Source organism: Ornithorhynchus anatinus, chromosome 6 (genome assembly GCF_004115215.2).
Source record: "Ornithorhynchus anatinus isolate Pmale09 chromosome 6, mOrnAna1.pri.v4, whole genome shotgun sequence".
Taxonomy (NCBI): Eukaryota; Metazoa; Chordata; class Mammalia; order Monotremata; family Ornithorhynchidae; genus Ornithorhynchus; species Ornithorhynchus anatinus.
The window spans coordinates 40,149,233-40,169,083 of record NC_041733.1 but is presented as its reverse complement, the minus strand read 5'-3'; the positions used below and the strand labels follow the sequence as shown (position 1 = coordinate 40,169,083).

At 57.9% G+C, this 19,851-nt stretch overlaps 1 protein-coding gene across 1 annotated transcript in view; it reads left to right on the top strand.

Annotated features, from left to right (window-relative positions):
• COL4A6 (collagen type IV alpha 6 chain) overlaps positions 1–19,758 on the top strand; it is a 159,480-nt gene extending 139,722 nt beyond the window's left edge. The window contains exons 23-47 of the mRNA XM_029067210.2: positions 1,246–1,429; positions 2,565–2,618; positions 3,838–3,909; positions 4,049–4,156; positions 4,762–4,983; positions 5,364–5,525; positions 6,308–6,316; positions 7,462–7,632; positions 7,965–8,108; positions 8,761–8,886; positions 9,508–9,689; positions 10,090–10,153; positions 10,595–10,669; positions 10,953–11,060; positions 11,153–11,260; positions 11,488–11,559; positions 11,805–11,930; positions 12,146–12,262; positions 12,676–12,837; positions 15,534–15,632; positions 15,743–15,889; positions 16,657–16,773; positions 16,885–17,076; positions 17,371–17,657; positions 18,593–19,758. Of these exons, the coding sequence (XP_028923043.1) occupies positions 1,246–1,429; positions 2,565–2,618; positions 3,838–3,909; positions 4,049–4,156; positions 4,762–4,983; positions 5,364–5,525; positions 6,308–6,316; positions 7,462–7,632; positions 7,965–8,108; positions 8,761–8,886; positions 9,508–9,689; positions 10,090–10,153; positions 10,595–10,669; positions 10,953–11,060; positions 11,153–11,260; positions 11,488–11,559; positions 11,805–11,930; positions 12,146–12,262; positions 12,676–12,837; positions 15,534–15,632; positions 15,743–15,889; positions 16,657–16,773; positions 16,885–17,076; positions 17,371–17,657; positions 18,593–18,853 (3,369 nt within the window). The 3' untranslated portion in view covers positions 18,854–19,758. The remainder of the gene's footprint in view (positions 1–1,245; positions 1,430–2,564; positions 2,619–3,837; positions 3,910–4,048; positions 4,157–4,761; positions 4,984–5,363; positions 5,526–6,307; positions 6,317–7,461; positions 7,633–7,964; positions 8,109–8,760; positions 8,887–9,507; positions 9,690–10,089; positions 10,154–10,594; positions 10,670–10,952; positions 11,061–11,152; positions 11,261–11,487; positions 11,560–11,804; positions 11,931–12,145; positions 12,263–12,675; positions 12,838–15,533; positions 15,633–15,742; positions 15,890–16,656; positions 16,774–16,884; positions 17,077–17,370; positions 17,658–18,592) is intronic.
• The last annotated feature ends 93 nt before the right edge of the window (positions 19,759–19,851 follow it).

The window sequence follows — 19,851 nt, the reverse complement described above, 5'->3', positions numbered from 1 at the left end:
GTGCTGTACTAAGCGCTGGGGAGAATACAACACAACCATAAACAGACACATTCCCTGCTTACAATGAGTTTACAGGCTAGAGGCCTGTAAAGCTCCATTTTACAGTTGGGGAAATTGAGGCACAGAACAGTTAAATGACTTGCCCAAGGTCACAAAGAAGGCAAGTGGCGGAGCCGGGGTGAGAACCCAGGTCCATGCACTTTCCACTAGGCCGTACCACTTCCCAAAATAGATGAGTTGCTTTGGCACCCAAGAACTTTCTGAACAGATCCAGTCTCCCCAGACTTCAACACTTGTAGCTGAGCTTCCAGGGCCCGGTGGGGGACGACAGTGGTGGAATCACACTTTCTAGAAGACAGAACCCACAAGAACCCACAACTGGACGGGGACTGGAGTGGCCACTCAATTCCCCAGTCTGAACCAGTGGTCAGGCAGGGATCGGGGGCTCCAGAAACTTGCTGATGCAGCGTGGCTCAGTGGAAAGAGCCTGGGCTTTGGAGTCAGAGCTCATGAGTTCGAATCCCAGCTCTGCCACCTGTCAGCTGTGTGACTGTGGGCAAGTCACTTAACTTCTCTGTGCCTCAGTTACCTCATCTGTAAAATGAGGATGAAGACTGTGAGCCCCACGTGGGACAACCTGATTCCCCTGTGTCTACCCCAGTGCTTAGAACAGTGCTCTGCACATAGTAAGCGCTTAACAAATACCAACATTATTATTATTATTATTTCCAAAGAGCACCCTGCCATGTCATTCCAATTCAACCAGAAAATGTGGATCCCATTGGATTACATTACCCCATTTGTAAGCCAACCCAGGCCCACCAGGTCCCTGGTGGGTGAAGGGTAAGAAAATGACCATTTTGACCCAAGGTGAAGCTACAGGTCCTGGAATTTTTTTGATCTTTTTCATATGGTCTTTAAGTGCTTACTGTGTTCCAGGCACTGTATTAAGCACTGGAGTAGATACAAACTTATCAGATTGGACACAGTCCTTGTCTCATGTGGGGCTCTTAATCCCCATTTTACAGATGAGGTAGCTGAGGCACAGGTACGTGACTTGCCCAAGGTCACCCAGTAGATGAGTGGTGGAACGGGGATTAGAACCCAGGTTCCTAATGCAGTTGTCGCTCTTCAGGACCAGGAGTCTCATCCCAGGACTCAGGGCGGCGGGGTGATGGGGTGGTGGGCTGGGCTAAATCTGTCCCACTAGGGACACTGACACTTTTCTTTTTCTGTAATGGGCAGGGTGATGGTGGATTTGGCTTTCCTGGCGAGAGAGGCCTGCCGGGGTCCCTTGGCCCCACGGGTGCCCCGGGTCTCTCGGGACCACCGGGGCCGGGGTTCCCGGGAGCAGCTGGCATCCGGGGGGCACCCGGCAACCCTGGAATCGATGGGTTTCCCGGCCCGCCAGGTCTCCCTGGACCTCCAGGTAAGGTTCTGGAAAGAGGAAGAGAAGACCAGCACGGAAGCTGGTTTTTCCTGCTTGGGTTTTTACGTCTCGAGACACAGTCACCTCACCGGGACGTATGGGAGCTGCCCTGCCACTGCCTGGCTGTTAAAAGTTTTATAACTGGCTTGTGAAAAGAAACATGGGACCCTGGACCTTGTGACCTGCTGACCCACTCCAGGCCTGCCACTTCTCCTTGTCACTGCCAAGCTGTGGGCAGGGACTGCGATAGGGAGGCAGTGGGGCGGGTCTGGATCGTCCCACTAGGCCCCAAGAGCCCAGGGACAGTAATGGGCACCTCACGGATAACACAATCATCATTATCGGGAAAGGGCTCAGGTCTGAGATGCGGCCTCCTTGCCTCGGGCAGAGGCTCCCCTCCCTCGGTCTCCGTAGGATCCGTGCCAGCTGCAGAAACGGTCCTTTTAACTCCAGTGCCCGCTTGCCCTTTCTGCCGCCGCTTTTTTAACAAGCTGTTTGGCTTCTTGCTGCTTGTGTGTATTTGTTGAGAATTTTCTGACCTGCCATGTTTTTGATACGGCCAAACATATTGCCAAGACCAAAGCCCACCCCTGCCATCTAAAACAGTGGCACAATCTTCCAGGGAGAGAACTGGAGCCCCGGGATGGAAATAAATGAGATGGGAAGCAGCATGGTGTAGCGGATAGAGCACAGGATTGGAAGTTAGCGAGTCATGGTTTCTAATCCTGGTTCTGCCACTTGTCTGCTGTGTGACCTCGGGCAAGTCACTTTATTTTTCTGGGCCTCAGTTACCTCACGTGTTAAATGGGTATTGAGACCGTGAGTCCCTTGTGGGTCAGGGACTGTGTCCCACCCGATTTTCTTGTATCCATTCCAGCACTTAGTACAGTGTCTGGCACATAGTAAACACTTAATAAATACTATATCATTATCATTATTATTAGCAATGTTCTTCCCACCCTGGGCGAGCAGGCGGAATTTAAAGTGTTTCTGCTCCCGGCATAGTTCTTGGACCCTCTCCGGTCAGGGGGCAGGGTCCTTGGCAAATAGGTTTGGTCTGTGGATGAGAACTCTCGGGGGCCTCGGGGTGCTTCTAACTTCGTTTAACCTTTGGTCCTTTGCTTGCTTGGTATAGGTGACTGCTGCTGCAGGGAGCAGGTTGGGGAAGGAGACTTAGACCCAGAGGGAGGTGAGAGTTAGGCCTTAGCGGTGCGGAGACATCCCCCTCGTTGCTTCCATAGACCCCTGGGCACCCACAGAGCGTGGAGGCCTATCCGATGGCGCCGTCGCATTCCGGGCGCCTTCCCCGGACCCACGGGCCGCTCCTTCAAGCTGCTGCCGACCTTGACCCCACGTGCCCGTGTCCTCGCTTGGTCCGCCTCTCGCGATCTGAGTCAGCGCATCCGGGCAGAGAGCCTTCTGGATGTCCACCCGGCAACGGGCTCGGATGGACCGGGCCCGCACCGTCCCGGCGGCTTTTGGGGGGATGGGGAGATAACGTAGGCAAACCAGAGGATGCTCCTCTGGTTTTACTGGAGAATCCCGCGGTTAGCCCAGCCACCTGCCGTGGCAGTTGGAGGACAGGTACCAGCTGGGACTACGACTGTCCAGATAGAATGTGGTTAACCGAATCGAGTGGGACTTGATTAACCGACAACAGGAAGGGGCCGTTCACTGGAGGGTAGCGGTCAGATACGCCAAGTGCCCCCGCTTCATCCTCACAGATCACTGTTTGATTGTCCCAGTGGAGGCACCGTGGGGTGGGGATGGCAGGGCCATCGTTTCCAGGCCTGATTGGAAGCTCCCACCTAAAAGATGGGGACGCCCTCAAAGCAAGGACTCTGACCTTCTGCGCTGACCTTATCCAAAGCTTTCCAGTGGTGTCCTGGTTCCCTGCCCGTCATGTGTGACCTGGAGCTCTGAGCTCGTTCCACTCTCCGGGGCAAGGGTGGGCAAGCTTTGTGAGCACCACCAGCATAGAGGGCTTTGGGGGCCTGGGGGCCCAATCTGCTCCTTGCCAAGGCCGTAACGGTTCAGAGGGGTCATTCTCTTTGGTAGGGGATAGACAGGCAGGCAGCAAGCCTGGCCCCGGGCCGCATGCTATGCCCAGGCCCCCCCAGGACTGACTAGCTACAACCAGTGACCCCGAGGGAGGAATGGGGTTTTCTGATATAGTGGGGCTGAGTACATTGCTGGGCAAAGCAATTGGCAAGACCCAGGATTCCTCTCACTGGCCCGCAGAGTGGCCTGGCGGACGTCGGCCCGTTGATCTCCCGGGCCAGGCTGCTCTCCACCCAGCCGGTCGGCCTAATCCAGCGTGGGTGGGCTCGGTTCAATGGCTGTGGAGAAATCTGGCATGGAGGGGTGGGCTCAGGAATCACCCCGGCCTTGCCTGTTTGTCTTTCCAGGAACCACCTTGCCCTGCGTTATCCCCGGCGCATACGGTCCACCAGGGTTACCCGGTTCGCCTGGATTTCCAGGTAGGGGGTCCAGGGCCAGCCGCTACTCCCTGGAGGGGGTGCTCTCAGTCTGGGGGGCTCCCCCTCGGGTGGGGATGCGCTTCGGGGAACTGGCTCGGGCCCAGCCATCTGTCTTAGCTTGTCTGGGTTGGTTCCTTAGGGCGCAAAGGTGAGCGGGGCTTTCTGGGCTCCCCGGGCCGGCCAGGATCCAACGGGTCGAAGGGGCAGCCCGGGACCCCTGGGCAGGTGCGGCTGCTGGAAATGCCAGGTGAGAGAGCGGCGTTGGTTCTTCTGCGGTACCATCTGCCACGCCGGGCACGGGTCTCGGTGGAACGGGAGGGGGGTGGCAGAGGTGGCGGCAGCTGTAACATCCATGGGTTTTCCATGGTGGGGGGATGGGGTGGAAAGGAGTGGGTCCATCAGCCTCACCCTTGCCCCAAGGCCCAGGTGACTTAGCCTTGCATCCAGTCACCCTCCTGCACACCACAGGGCCTTGGTTTTGCTGTCTTTAAAATCGGGGAATATTGTAAGACTGTGGACTCTAAGCTCACTGGGGGCAGGGAATGTCTCTGTAATATACCCTCCCACACACTGAGCACAGTACTCTGCACACAGTAAGCGCTCAGTAAATACGATTGACTGGTGGCTGGAAGAACGAAGGTGCTGATGTTGGCTAAAAGGTTGGAAAGTAAGGTGCTTGCAAATGCAGGGCATTGCCAAGATGTAGGGTATCCAGAGGTCATCTAGTTGCTTCCCCTGCCGCCTCAGCGGCATTCCCCCAGGACCCACCTGGGTCTGTCCTTTTCAGGAGCTCTTCCCTGAGCCCAAGGTTCAGTGCCTTTTGGGGTCTTCTCTTCCTCTCTGTGCATTTAGGATTTTCTGGGCTTCGCGGGGACAAGGGCTCATTGGGGCTCCCGGGGCTCGCCGGAGCAGATGGGCCCCCCGGGAAGGCGGGGCGGATCGGCCTGCCGGGCCCCAAAGGAGCTCCCGGGGAAGTACTCGGGGCAGAGCCCGGTGCCCCCGGGGAGCCTGGACTGCTGGGACTTCCAGGAGATAAAGGATTTCTCGGAGAACCTGGGTTTCCGGGAGAAAGAGGTGAGTTCTCATTCCCTCTGCTTGGCGTGGTTGAATTTTAGACTAGGAAGAAGTCTCTCGGGGTCATCTAGTCCATGCCCCTTCCTCTACGCATGCTCGCATTCACAACTTGCCATAAGCTGACCACGTTTCCTTGGTCTGTGGCTTCTTGTGGTTTTTCCCCATCCTAAAACGAGCACCCTGAGGAGGATCCGAGATCCATTCGGGATGGGAGTGGTGGAATGCGTCAAACTGGGGGAAGACTCGTGGCCACAAAGGTTCCTCCCATCGCTTTCTCCCTCGCTGTATGGTTGGTGGTTTGGCCAGGATAAGGGCCTGTGGGAAGGCCTGATGTTCCCTCCCCACGTCTCTGACCTGATCCTGGGTCCCTTCGTCCGCAGGCTTTGACGGGAGACCGGGCCTGCTGGGCGTCAAGGGTGAACGGGGCAGCCCAGGGGCCCCTGGCAGCGCTGGACGGCAGGGTCCCCCGGGACCCGGGGGCCCGCTCGGCCTCGAGGGGAAACCAGGCCCAACTGGGACCTCCGGCTTTCCGGGACCTCCAGGTACATGCCTTTGACCTGGGCTCCCTGGGTCGGGGGAGAGGGTGGGCTGGGCTGGGGCAGTTAGGAGAATTTCTCATTCTTCCCAGTTTTCATTTGTCACGTTGGTCGGAAGAGGCCCTGGAAGAGTTTGCCTGTCACCCTTGGGCCTCGGGGCAGAGCCAGCTTCCGCTCTTCCCTCATGGGCCAATTGCCATCTGTTACCAGGATGCTTTGCCCCTCCCAGACCCCTCTCTCCCTCCCCCCCATTCTCCTGCACCCCCTTATTCAGTGCAGCCCCTGCCCCTGGGTCTGAGACTAGTGATTTGTTTGGCTCCCCTGGGCCCGTCGAGGTGCCGTCTGCCAGCCTGGCGACCACGGGCTACAGTACAGTGCCTAGTAAACACTGTAAACGCTTAACAAATAGCATTAAAAAAAAAAAAGGCAGGGTCACATGCTCTCCCACCCCCACACAGCCTCATCCTCACCAGCGGGAGCATTTTAACCTCCCTCACCATTCTGCTGTCGTGCCTTTCGTTCATTCTCCCTCTCATTTGCTGCTCGAACCTCTTTCCGTCACCCCCAAGTCTGTCACGTTAAAAACAGCCACCACCCCCGGCCCGCCACCGTGCCTGAAGTGTTACCTGCACTGTTTCTGATGGGTTAACTTCATTTTTTTTCCCTTTTCCTTTTTCTCCCCACATTATATCCACTTTCCCTTCATCACCCGCCTGCCTCTCCTCCATTTCCCATCAACTCTCCATGTGTGCCGTGTCACTGTTTGATTATGGGCTGTCTCCCCCGAGGCTGCCCAGGTGAGCCACGCCCCGTAGCAGCCACTGCTCCTGGACTAACCCCGCCCGAAAGGTCACCCTCGCCAAGGGGATTGCTCAGATGGCCCTGGTTCTCGAGGGGGTTGGGGGTCTCCGCCGCCGTCCCCCGCCCAACCCAAGGTTCTGTCCCCAACCCTGACATCAGTCCCTGCCGGGCCCCACCAGTTGCTTTCTCCAGTCGGAATGTTGGGTCTTTCTGCATCTGAGCACTCTCCCGAGACAGCGGTCCGCACCCTTAATCAGACGGGATGAGCTAAACGCTGGGCTTGGGTGGCTTCCGCAGCCCTCTGGCACTAAACCTCGCTGCCCCGCTGGGGCTCCTCCACAGGGCTTATCCTGTAGTGGCAGTGGCCCTGCTCTTCCGAGGATGAGCCTGACTCTCCCAATTGCTTGCGTGGGAGCGTATCAGTGACGCAAACCGGGGGACTCGGTCTGACCCCCTCCTGTCCCGGTTCGCCCTGTACCGGGGGCCGACCCAGCCCGGGGCCCCGAGGCCTTGGCGTCGGCAGCGGGAGGGACCGACTCGGTACCCCGGGGAAGGCCAAGGTCCAGTCCTGCCTATGAGAAGCAGTGTGGGCTAGTGGAAAGAGCACGGGCCTGGAAGTCAGAGGACCTGGGTTCTAATCCCGGCTCTTCCACTTGTCCGCTGGGTCACCGTGGGCAAGTCACACTAAACTTCTCTGGGCGCCTCAGTTACCTCATCAGTAAAATGTCGATTTGGTGCCTGGTCTCTGCGCTACTTACAGCGTGAGCCCCACGTGGAACCTCATCTCGTACCCCAGCACTTAGTACAGTTCTGGGCATATGATGAGCGCTTAACAGATGCCACGGTTATGATTCTTATCATCCTATTGTTCTTATTAAAGGGGAAAGGGAGACGGGAGGGCCGGGGCTTCTCGGCTGGCAGCCATGTAGCCCAAGGGCGGGAGCAGGGGTTGGGGTGGTGGCAGCGCCCTCCCGGAAGGGGACTGACGCTTCCGCCGTCTAAACTCCACTCTGGCGGGGCTGCACGCCCTGCCGTTGGGGACTCGCCCGGCGACGGCCTGTGATCCCACCGGGGCCAGGGCGGGGGGAGGCCGTGCCCCCGACCGGCCGCGGGACCGAGCTCTCCCTCCGTGTCGATTCAGGACAGCCAGGCCCCAGAGGAGCCAGCGGGGAGCCGGGACCCACCGGGCCCGTCGGGATGAAGGGTCTGCCAGGCCTGGGCGGCTTCCCCGGGGCCCCGGGGCTCATCGGCTTCCCCGGGAAACCTGGCGTGCCGGGCCTGGACGGACCGCCTGGCTTCCCCGGCCCTAAGGGTGAGTGTGAGCTCATGTTGGGCAGGGAATGTGCCCGTTGATTGTTATATTGGACTCACCTCGCTCCAGTCCCCATCCCCACCCCATCCCTCTTCCGTCCTGCCCTTCTTGCACCCTTTCCTCAGCCCTTCCCCTTCCTCTCCTGCCTCTGCCCCCCGCTCCCTTCCCAACGTGTCCCAATCCGGATGAGGACGGCGGGGTGGGACGATGAGACCTTCCCAGCTGGTGGCGCCCTAGTTTGACCCCCCCAGCCTTTCCGTGGCTGGGGGAGGCCCCGCCAGGTGCTCGAGCGCAGAGGCACCGGACCTTGGGACCCTCGTGTCTCCCAACAGGCGAGAGGGGAGTGTCCGGCTTGGTGGGCTTCCCCGGGACGCCGGGCCTGCAGGGGATTCCCGGGGCCAGCGGGCTGAAAGGAGGCTCGGGGGCGATGGGAGCAGACGGGCTCCCCGGCTACGCCGGCCTGCCAGGCCATAAGGGTGAGTGTGGCGGAACGGGAGCAGCTATGGCCGGTTGCCTTGCTCGGGCCAGGTTTGCACGTTTCACCCCGGGAACGTGCAAGGGCTGAGGCTGGTTCAGACTAGCTGCTGCATGGCCGTGGCTACCCCCAGCCCGCCCGGCCACAGGGGGACGGCTGCAGGGAATAGCACATGCCTCAGTCGGACACACAGGTGGACTCACACCGCCGTGTCTTCCATTGTCACATCACGAATTGTCCAGGGGATCACGCGTGGGTGGAAAGACACTCCCTCCAGGCCATGTCTCAACTCAGAGGGCCAACCTGAGCGACAGAAGGACCCGGGTTCCAATCCCGGCTCCGCCATTTATCTGCTCTGTGAACTTGGTTGAATCAGTTCACTTCTCTGGGCTTCCGTTTCCTCATCTGTAACATGGTGATTAAGGCTTTGAGCCCCATGTGGGTCAGGGACTGCCCCCCACCCTATTTGCTTGTGTCCACTCCAGCGCTTAGTACAGTGCCTAGTGCATAATAAGCGCTTAACAAATGCCATGGTTGTGATCATTATTAGGAAAGAGCTAAGGGAAGCGGCGGTTGTGGCTGGGGCCTTCCCCGGGGGTGACGCCTCTCGAGGTCCGTGTACCCCCGGTTCATCGACTGTTCCATCTCTTCAGGTGACAGAGGGGCGCCCGGTCCCACGGGGCCCAGCGACCCACCACCACCGATGCTCAATCTGATCTTCAAAGGGGATAGAGGAGCCCCGGGCACAGCTGGAGTCAGGGGGTTCCACGGGCTTCGAGGTACCGTGTCCAAGTCGGGGCCGCATTTCCATTTGGGGCCCGTCTCTTCCAGTCTCCTCCATGGTGTAAGCGGTTGGGATGGAGGGTCTCTCCAGGGGAAGGGGCACCACACCAGACAATACAGAAGTGTCCACTGCCCCTTGGCCTCGCTGCTCTGCCAGCTTCGTCCTGTAGCAGAAATGACTGGGCGAAGTGGGGCAGGAGAAAAAATACTGACTCTTGGGCCTGCAGCTGTGTAGCTGACAAGCTGTATGACCTTGAAGGATTCGCTCCACCTCTTGGCATCAGTTTCCCCATCTGTAGAATGGGTAATAGCAATCCCTACCCTCATAGGGATGCTAAGAAAAAGAAAAACAAAACCCAAAACAGTCATGTGAAAGAGTAGACAGACGGAGCTTTGTTCTTTTTCTCTCTGAGCATTTCCCGTCAGGCTTTTATTTGTAAAGCCTCGGTGCCAAGGTGGAAGGATATAGATTTGAAAAGATTTTGAATTGACACACACATGCGCGTGATGGCTGGAATCATGGAACAAGCAAAGTCCACAAGGAGGGCTGCCTTTGCCGACTGGGTGCCCGCGTGTCGATCTCTCACCCTCTCTCTCCCTGTTTCATTTGTTCTCAGGGGATAAAGGGATGCCCGGCCTTCCGGGATCCCCCGGCATTCCAGGGATACCTGGCTTCCGCAGAGGAGATGAGGGACTTCCCGGAAAGCCTGGGCTTCTGGGACCCATGGGCCAGCGCGGCCTCCCTGGAGAGAGAGGAACCCCCGGAATCCCAGGGTTCCCTGGAATGCCGGGAGGAAGTGTAACTATCCGTTTTTTTCTGGCTTAAGTCAGAGGGAAGGAGGGAGGGAGGAAGAGGGGGAAGTGGGGAGAGAGCAAGTGCCTGACCTGGGAGGAGGGCCAAGTTGGTCTGCACCGGCCCCTGAGCTCTGGGGCCTAAGTTTCCCCACCCCGCCAGCCTCGTCCCTTGGAGCTGATGGTTCCCAATACAGTCTCTGCTTGCTCCTGCATGTCCCGGTCACTTCACCTTTTGTGGGTGCGGGGGCGCGGGGCGGGACCAATAGGCCTGAGGGTCTGTCAGCCTGCTCTTTTTGGCCTCGACTCTGACCGACTCCCACTCCCGAAAGCCCCTTCAAGTTGGCTGTGCCAGGAATCGGTCGGGGATCCTGAGTCTAGTTGTGTCCCCCACTGGTATTTTCCAGGGCTCCCAGGGTCTCTCTGGACTGCCAGGCACCCCAGGAGCTGGAGGCTTCAAGGGCTTGAAGGGTAAGTAGATGCCTGGCCCCAGTGGCTAACGGATCCAGAGTGCGTTCTCTCCCACGCCCCCTGCCCTCTGAGGGATGGGCACGGGTGGAGCAGAGATCAAGGTCACTGGGCTCCCCATCTCTGTCCTTGCTGTGCCAGGAGCTGGGTGGCAATCACAGCTCTGAGTCCCGAAAGTTTCAGGGTAGATGCAGGACTGGGAAAATGAAGCTGTCCACGCTGCAGAGCAGAGAGTGGCAACACAGCTGTGCCTGCTCCAGCTGGTCTCCGGGGCTGGATCGACTCAGCCAGGCCCAGAGCTGTTCCCGTGTGGGAGCCGGGCGGATCAGCAGGGAGCACCGACAAGGGTTACAGCTGCCCGGTGGCCGGCGCTCGGCGGTCCTGGGCCGGGCAACCTGTGGAACATGTGGCCTGATGGCCAGAGCCTCACCTTCTTTTCCCCAGGTGATCGAGGACAGTCGATTGGACTCCCTGGGGATCCCGGCCCCAAAGGACAACAGGGCAGCCCGGGCTTCCAGGGTAAGACTCGGGCAACCACCTCACCTCCTTTCCCCTTCCTCCTCCCCGTGTCCCCCTCCTCTGTCACCTGCCACCAGGCCACCCTGGCCCTGCCCTCCACCCAGACCAGGTTTGGTTTTCCCCCTTCATAGGGAAGGGGGTGGGTGCCCATGTCTCCAGGGCCCCCTCATCCCCTCTGCCCCGTGGAAGACCTGGGCCCCAATCTGGCCTTGGCCCCCACCCCCTGCCTCGGACCCACTCAGTTCCCACCTGCTCACCATCCTCTTTTCGTCTGGCGTTGCAGGTGAGAGAGGCCGGGGGGGACCGGAGGGTGCCCTGGGCATCCCGGGCATCCGAGGCTTGGACGGCGGTCATGGGGTCACCGGTGACGTTGGCCAAGCAGGCCCAGCAGGTATCTCTCCGCGTTGCTCCCCGTCTGCGCCACCCCAGGGCCTGGCTTGGGCCAGTCTGGCCTGAGCCCTCTGCTCCCACTCCTGCTTGCAGGCACCCCTGGAATCTCTGGGCCTCAAGGAAAAGCAGGCGTCCCCGGGACCCCGGGCCAGCTGGGGCCTGCAGGATTCCCCGGTTTCCCCGGCTTGCTGGGAACTAAAGGTGGGTGATCCTCGGGTAGACAGTGGGGGCTCTGTGTTGGCACGAGGGACCCTCCTGGCTGGAACAGTCCTGCTCCAGAGCCACCCTCATCCCCGGCACTGTGCCCGGTGTTGGGCCGGAGGAGGGAGGCGGGCAGGCCAGAGTTGGATTCTGTTGGCCCAGTCCTCCCTCCGGACAGGAGGCTGGGCTATGTTGCACCGGGACCATGACCACCGTCTCCGCCGTAGGGTTCCCTGGACTCCCAGGGCTGACGGGACTGAACGGGCTGCCAGGCACCAAGGGCTCGCCTGGGACGCCAGGTTAGGAGGGGCGGGGACCGAGGCCGGAGGGGGGCTTGGCGTGGTGTGGAGCGGAGGGGAAGAGCTATTGAAGAAATCACATGTGGCTCCCTTGGGTCACGGGGTCTCTGTGGGTCCAAAAGCTGCCAGTGCAGTGGTCACCTACGGTGGTTCTGCTTCCTCTTCCTGCTGCTCTTCCTCCTCCTCCTTCCCTCTCCCCTTTCTTCCCCTCCTCCCTTCCCACTCCCCCATCCTCATCTTGGCAGGTCTGAGCGGAGCTGGCTTGCCGGGGCCTGCCGGATTTCCCGGTGTCAAAGGCGAAGCAGGCTCTGTGGGGAGCGGGATCGGAGCGCCCGGAAACCCCGGCTTCAGGGGCTTCAAAGGAAACATAGGTAAAGGGATAGAGGTGGGGATGGGGGCTCTGAGGAGGGGGCGGGCACAAGGCACCACAGGTGGAGAGTTCCCAGGGACCCCCGCTGCCTGGGAGGGCAGGAAGGCATCATGTGACCACTCAATGGTGTGTATTGAGCGCTTACTGCGTGCAGAGCCCCAGACTCGGGGCTTCGAAGAGTGCAATGTGACCACCCTCCTTCTTGTGTCTTTGCAGGTTTACCGGGTGTTCCGGGCCACCCTGGCCCCCAAGGAGCACCTGGAGTCTCTCTCCCTTCGCCCATCCGGGGAAGGCCGGGAGACCCCGGGCATCCTGGTCTGGATGGAGAATTAGGTGGGCAGGCAGGGGACCCGGCAGGGGTGAGGCCCCCGGGGACGCTCGGAGATCTATTTCGGGACACCTGTGCCCCCAGTTAAGTCGGGGGGCCATTGGGCCACAGCGACTCTGCTCAGGGATACTTCGACTGTGCTCCGGCCCTGCTCCTCTGACCGAGGGGCTGCTCCTGCTCCTGCCAGGCAAGGCCCCCCTCCAGGGACCTCTCAACCTCCCTCGGGCCAGGCCGCTTTCCCGAGCCTGTTTACCCCCTCTGGAAATGCCCAACAGAGAATCCTTGGTGGAGGGACTTGAGGATCAGCCTGGTCGTGAGGCTGATGGAGACAGGATTTTTGGATCCTGTCACTGATGCAGTTCTGTTCCTCCCTCCCGATCTCCATCTGTCCGTCCGTCTGTCCCTTCCTTGTCGGCAGGACTCCCTGGCCTGCCTGGGCTCCCGGGTACCCCCGGACCAGCTTCTGACCAAGGTGACACCGGATCCCCTGGCCTCCCTGGTCCTTCTGGCTTTCCGGGCCCCAAGGGGGACCAGGGAATTCTTGGAATCATGGGCATCCCAGGAGAATCTGGATTGAAAGGTATGTGTTTTATTGGCTTACACACTCCTCTCTCTCTCTCTCGGCATCTCTGCATGTCTCTGTCTCTGCATCTGCCTCTTCATCTCAAGTCTCTGCCTTTCTATATCTGTGTGTCCCTGCTTCTCTGCCTGACTCTTTCTCTACATCTCCCTCTTGAGTATCTCTCTGAATCTCTATGAACGTCTCCCTCTAAATGTATGCATCTCTTCTCATGTGTTTCTGAGTGTCTCTCTGCCAGTCTCTTCTGCCTGACTCTGAATCTATCTTCCTCTACGTCTCTACCTGTTTTTTCCTGGATGTCTCTCTCCCCATGTCTATGTCTGCGACTCTCTCTGCATCTTTACTCCTGTGCGTCACTCTGTCTTGATCTGAATGTCCCCCTGCCCCTCTCTTTCCTTCTGTACCTAAGCATGTCTCTCTTTGTATCTCTCTGGGTCTCTTCCTACTCTCTGCATCTCCACACCTCTCCGTCTTCCTGTGTCTGCTTCTTTGAGTCCCTCTTTCTGTCTAACTCGATGTCTCTGTTTCTCTCTGCTGGACTGCATCTCTGTTGTCTGTCTCTCCATATCTGGGTCTCTTTTCAACTCTATCTGCTTCTCTCTTGGGCCCCTCCCTACACCTCTATCTCTATATACAACTTCATTTTCTTTGGCTGTCTCCGATTCCCTTCTGTGCCTCCTTATCTCTCTCTGCGTTATTCTACAACTGTCTCTCGCTGCATCTCTCCTGTCTCTGGACATATCTCTGTACATCTTTGTATCTGTCGTCACCTGTGTCTCTGCCTGACCGCAACTCTCTCTGCATCTGTGTTTCTTTGTGTCTATGAATTTCTATATATTTCTGCCCGTATTTACATGCAGAGATATTCTCTCTACCACAGAAATAGAAACCTATTTCTCTGCAACCCTCTCTCTTTCTTCATCTATATATCTCTGCAACTATATGTCTCTCTGCATCTCTACATCCAAGTCTGCCCGTCCCTTTCTTTACCTCTGAATCTTTGGACATCCCTCTCTCCATCTCAATCTGCCTCTTGCAATATCTGTCTGCCCGTTCTTCTCGGAGTCTCTCTGCACCCCTGAGTCATCTGCCTGTCTCTCGTCTCTGCCTCACTTTGAATCTCTCACTGTGTCTCTGCATCTCTGTGTGCACCTCTTCCTGACTCCTTGCTCTTTTTGCTGTCTCTCTGTGCTTGTATGTGTCTCTCTCTGCCTTTCTCTTGGCTTCTCTGGGACCTTCTCCCTCTATGTCTACATCCCTGGATCTCTCTATATCAATATCTGTGGTTCTCTATATCTCTCCCTACACCTCTAGATCTACTTGAGTCTCTCTACATTGTCTCTGTATCCCTACAGCTGTTTCTCTCTTTGTCCTTATCTCTCTTCATCTATCCCTCTAATATTCTTGGACCTCTCTGCATCCCTATCTCTCTGCATATGTCGGATGCTATGTGTATCTATATGTCTGTGCCTATCTCTCTACGTATCTCTTTCTGCCTCTCTCTTGGCCCATCTCTCTCTGCCTGGCTCAGCCTGGGTATGTCTCTCAGTGTCTCTGCTTCCCCATTTCTCTTTGCACCTGTGTGTCTATGTCCCTACTTCTGCTTCTTTCAGTATCTATATATTCCTCTGTCTCTCTTTTCTCCCTCTCTGTGTCCCTCCATCTCTCGCTACCTCTCTGTCTCTGAGTCCCTCTCTCTGCATCTATCTTTACATTTCGGGCCTTGTTCTGTGCACGCGTCTATCTTTATATCTCTGCCTTTCTCAGACTCTCTCTCTGTAACTCAACACATCTGTCTCTGCTCTCCTTGTATCTCTCTCCATCTGTGTCTGTCTCAGTCCCTCTGTGCATGTCTGTGCATCTCTCTGTATATGTCTCTGCCTCTTTCGGTGTGTCTCTACATCTGTGTGTTGCTATATCTTTTTCTCTCACTACATCTGTGTCTCTCTGTCTTTCAGTGTGTCCCTTTACATTTCTGCATCTTGCTGCTTGACTCTTTATCTGCATCTCTCGGCCCCTCTCCAACTGTCTCTGAATTTCTGTCTGTGCATCTCTCTATATCTCTCTGTGTCTACTTGTTTTTTCTGCCTGCCTGCGTATGTGCGCCTCTCTGGCTCCCTTGCTCTACATCCATTTCTGTGGCTCTGCATCTCTCTGTTTTTGAGTGCCTTTCTACATCTCTATTTGCCTGTCGCTGTGTCTCTCTGTATCTCCCTCTCTCTGCCTCTGACTCGGCTGTACATCTCTTGCGATACATTTCTTTGCCTTTCTCTTCTTGCATCTCTGTAGGTCTTTATGGTTCTCTGCATGTCTCTCCCTGCATCTTCAGATCTGTCTGCGTCCCTCTTTCTGTCTCTGCATCTCTATCTCTTTCTGCATCCCTCTCTACATCTATCTCTGCATCATTGCATCTGTGTCTCTGTGCATCTCTCTGCCTCCCTATTTCTCTTTGCCATCTCTACCTCTCTCCACATCCGCATCTCTGAGTGAGTATACATCTCTATGCCTCTGCCTCTCTGAGTCCCTCTTTCTGCATCTATCTTTATGTCTTGCTCGGACCCACAGCCTCTCACTCTATCTCTTGCTATCTCTTTGCATCTCTCTAAATCCATCTCTGCGTTCCTGTCACTCCCCCAGCCCCCTAATCCCAATCTGGCTTCCCGGGAGGGACCGTGATTCATTCTCTTCCGTCTCAGGTGTACGAGGTGAGCCAGGCTTCATGGGGATTCCCGGGAAGGACGGGGCTGCTGGAGACGGCGGGTTTCCAGGGCTCAAGGGCCCGGTCGGCCGCAGAGGTGAGTCCTGCAGTTGCCGCGGTGCGCAGGGTGGTCCCGGCGGGGTCCGGCTGCGGGAGTGGACGCTCAGAGCCCCGCACCCACCGCCCGGCTCTTGCTTTTTCCCGCAGGATTCCCCGGGGCCCGCGGTGCCCCCGGGATCACGCCGCTCCCCGAGGACGTCCACCCCTCTCCTGGCTCACAGGGGCTGCCGGGCACTGACGGCTATGTGGGTCTGGTGGGAGATCCTGGCCCGCAAGGCCCTCTGGGCCTGCCAGGTAAAGTGTGTGGGTGGTCCTGCCCCCAGGGGCATAGTCATCTCACCATGGGGAAGCAGCGGGCTTCCTAGGCCCACCTGCTGTGGTGGCAGAACCCTGGCATCTGGCCCTCTGTAGCTGGCATCCTATTCTGGGGTCCTGGGGCACTCGCTCGGAGGAGCAGCCTGGACAGGGACCAAGATGGAGTCAGCATCGCCCACGACCCCCGCTCCCGAGGCCCGGACACGTTGTGGCAAAATGACAGCCTCGGGCCTGTCCCAAAGAGCTGGGGTTCTTGCCAGGGGGTTCCTCATTCTCCCTTGAGGATGCCCCCGCCCAGTGTCCTCCTCTGCTACCCCCACCGACAAACGCAGTAGTTCTTGGACAGTTGAAGTCCGATTGGGGTTTTTTGTCCCTTTAGTTTGATCCAAAGGGGCCAGAATGTCCAACGAATTGGAAGCTGCATGGCCTAGTGGCTAGAGCACGGGCCTAGGAGTCAGAAGACCGTGGGTTCTAATCCTGGATCTGCCACTTGTCTGTGTCATCTTGGGCACATCACTTCACATCTCCGGCCCTCAGTGACCTCATCAGTAAAAATGGGGATTAAGCCTGAGAGCCCCATGTGGGACAGGGACTGTGTCCAACCCGATTTGCTTGTATTCACCCCAGCGCTTAGTACAGTGCCTGGCACATAGTAGGCATTTAAGACGGCATTATTACAATGCAACAAGCATTTGGGGAGAGTCTCACAGCTGGTGGAGACTCACCTGTGGCTCCACTCTTTGCAGGTGCCAAAGGTTTGATGGGCATCCCAGGCAAGGAGGGGCCCAGCGGGCTCCCCGGCTCCCCCGGTCCCCCAGGAGACTCCGGCCTCCCTGGTCTGCCCGGCCCCCCAGGGTTTGAAGGTGAGTGACGCCGCCCACGCTGTCCTCCCCGTGGTGGGTGGAGGCGGCGGGCTGGGGCCTAGCCCTACCAGGCTGAGCTTCCCCTCCCCCTGACGTTTTCTTTTCCGGCAGGGGCGCCAGGGCAGCAGGGCATGTCGGGACAGCCCGGGATGCCCGGCCGGGGCGTGGGAGTGGGCTCCACCCTGGTGAAGCACAGCCAGTCGGAGCAGGTGCCGCCCTGCCCCACAGGGATGGCCCTCCTGTGGGAGGGCTACAGCCTGCTCTACGTCGAGGGCCAGGACAAAGCCCACAACCAGGACCTGGGTAGGTGGCTGGAGTCGCGGGACCCCCCTCACCGGGACCCCTAGCTGTGCCCCAGTTTGGGGGTGTGGCCTGGGCGGAGGGAATGTGCTGGGCTGGTATGGGACCCCAGAAGACTCTGGATAAAGGGTGGCACGGGCTGACACTCTACTGGGCCCAGTCACCGCACCCTCCCTGAGAGGGGGGCAGTGGGCGAGAGCCCGTTCACCGGGAACCCTGCATCTGACTTAGCGCCTTAACGAGATCCCGCGGTCCTCGGCGGCAGAGATCGACTCCTTCTCCTCTTCCTGCGACCAGGGCTCGCCGGCTCGTGTCTGCCGCGTTTCAGCACGATGCCCTTTGTCTACTGCAACATCGACGAGGTGTGCCACTACGCCAGCCGCAACGACAAGTCCTACTGGCTGTCCACCACGGCGCCCATCCCCATGATGCCCGTCGGCCGGGCCCAGATCCCCCAGTACATCAGCCGCTGCTCCGTGTGCGAGGCCCCGTCCCAGGCCGTGGCCGTCCACAGCCAGGACGTCACCATCCCCCAGTGCCCCGCCGGCTGGCGCAGTCTGTGGATCGGTTACTCTTTCCTCATGGTGAGAGAGGGGACGGTGGTTGTGGGGAGTGTGGGCGCAGGGTGGGGCACGAGATGGTGTTTGGGGGCGGCGAGGGGAGCCGGGGGAACTCTGCCAGGAAGCCAAGACAGGCGTTCGGCTATCGCGGCGCAGATTCATTCATTCATTCATTCAATAGTATTTATTTATTGAGCGCTTACTATGTGCAGAGCACTGTACTAAGTGCTTGGAATGTACATATCGGCAACTGATACAGTCCCTGCCCTTTGATGGGCTTACAGTCTAATCGGCAGATGGTGCCAACAGATGAAGGGGAGGGGTTGTGGCTGGAGGGGGCGGCAGGGAGAGGGGCCTGGGGGCTTGGGTGGCCACAGGAGAGACAGTCTTAAATGCCTATGCTATTTTTATGACCCGCAAATCCTAGAGTTGCCCCCGCCGTGTCTCAGGGCCTTGAGAATTTCCAGTCAGGGCTCGACAAACCCCAGATGGCGGTTCTGGGAAGGATTAATTGAACTGACTGAACGAAGCCTGTCCCCTCCCAAGCCTCATCTCCCATCTAAAAATCTCTAACCCCTTGTCACCTCTGTGCCCCAAATGAACCATCTCCACATCAGCAGTGCAGGTAAAAAACCCAGAGCCAAAATGGGCCTCCTCTTCACTTGCCCACCACAATGAAGCTCGACACTTAGTCACAAATTCCTTGAACCAGAGGCCCGGGACCCTGTCATTTGGCCCAGCCCGCCAACTGGGAAGTTTCACCTGAGTTCTCAGCAGGGACATCACTTCCCTTTTCCCTTGCCAGGCTCCATTCCCAAAGCTCGCTTGACCTTCCTCTCCCAGGGCCTGCTGAGAAGCAGGGCTTCCCATCCAGCCCTCCCGATAGGGGCGGATTCGTTTTCAGAGCCCGCTGCTCTCTCCCGAGGTGCCGAGGCCCAACGCCTTCCTCTTGGTTTCAGCACACCGCGGCCGGGGCTGAGGGCGGAGGCCAGTCCCTCGTCTCGCCCGGCTCCTGCCTGGAGGATTTCCGGGCCACTCCTTTCATCGAGTGCAGTGGCGCCCGGGGGACCTGCCACTACTTCGCCAATAAATACAGCTTCTGGCTGACGACGGTGGAAGAGAGGCAGCAGTTCGTGGACTCTCCCCCCTCGGAAACGCTGAAAGCGGGCCAGCTGCGCACCCGTGTGGGCCGGTGCCAGGTGTGTATGAAGAACTTGTAGCGAGAGCTGAAGCGGACACACGGGCCGAGACACCGACGACAGGCTCCAGACCGCCTGCCGGCTGGGTCGGACCCCGGGCACCCCGTGCCAGCCCACCTCCCCGGGACTCACACGGTGCTGCCCTTCCCTTCCCTGGGAAAGTCTGCCACGACCCGAGGCTACCTCAAAGTCTCTCTGGTGCCATCCCACCCTCTGCTGGGAGAGTCTGCTCGGCCGGCGGGGGGAGACCAGTGGCCATTGTTGGGGTGCTAGTACCGGTTCTGTTTTTGACAAGTCACATACCCACTTTCTCTTTCTCGGCTAAGTTTCTCACATTCTAAGAAAGGAGGGATTTGGCCTATTCTGATACCTGTTACTTTACTATATTTTTTAAAGAGGTGAGCGTTGTTATGAGGTGGGGAGGGACATCTACTTAGTCCTTGCTTTATCCTCCAGCAACAGAGCTCACACCCTTCTAGCCCGGTAGAAAGGGGAGACGATAAAGGTTTGTTGCCAGTCCCCACTTCCATGTGAGAGGCCTTTCTGAGATAGCCCAACCCCGTTGACCATAAGCCTTTACAATCAAAAACCTGGTAGATATTCCCTTAGTTAGCCCTTAGGAGCCCTAAAATAATTCTGTATTGGATGTACAGTTTTGATTCTTCACTCACCTTGTATATGGTTTCGCTGTCCTTGGGGCTCTCTCTCTCTCAAACTAGTCTTTTCCTCGCTCACAGCCCAATGCCTGCAGGAAGTAATTAGGTGCTAGTGATTCTGTTTTTGTAAGTATTTTGGGCATCACCCTCCGTATACAGACGTTGCATATATTAAGGGTCAGCAGAGTTACTAATCCTGGCCTCTGTTGCCCTTCTGGATGACTGCAGCTTTATATTGCCAATAAAGGAATTTTTACATATGAACACCTATTACTTTCAGACCATTTCTCTTGTGCACTTTTGCTAGGAATAAGCCTTTCTCCTGAGGCCCCAGCCTCTCGGGTCAGAGGCAGGGGAATGATA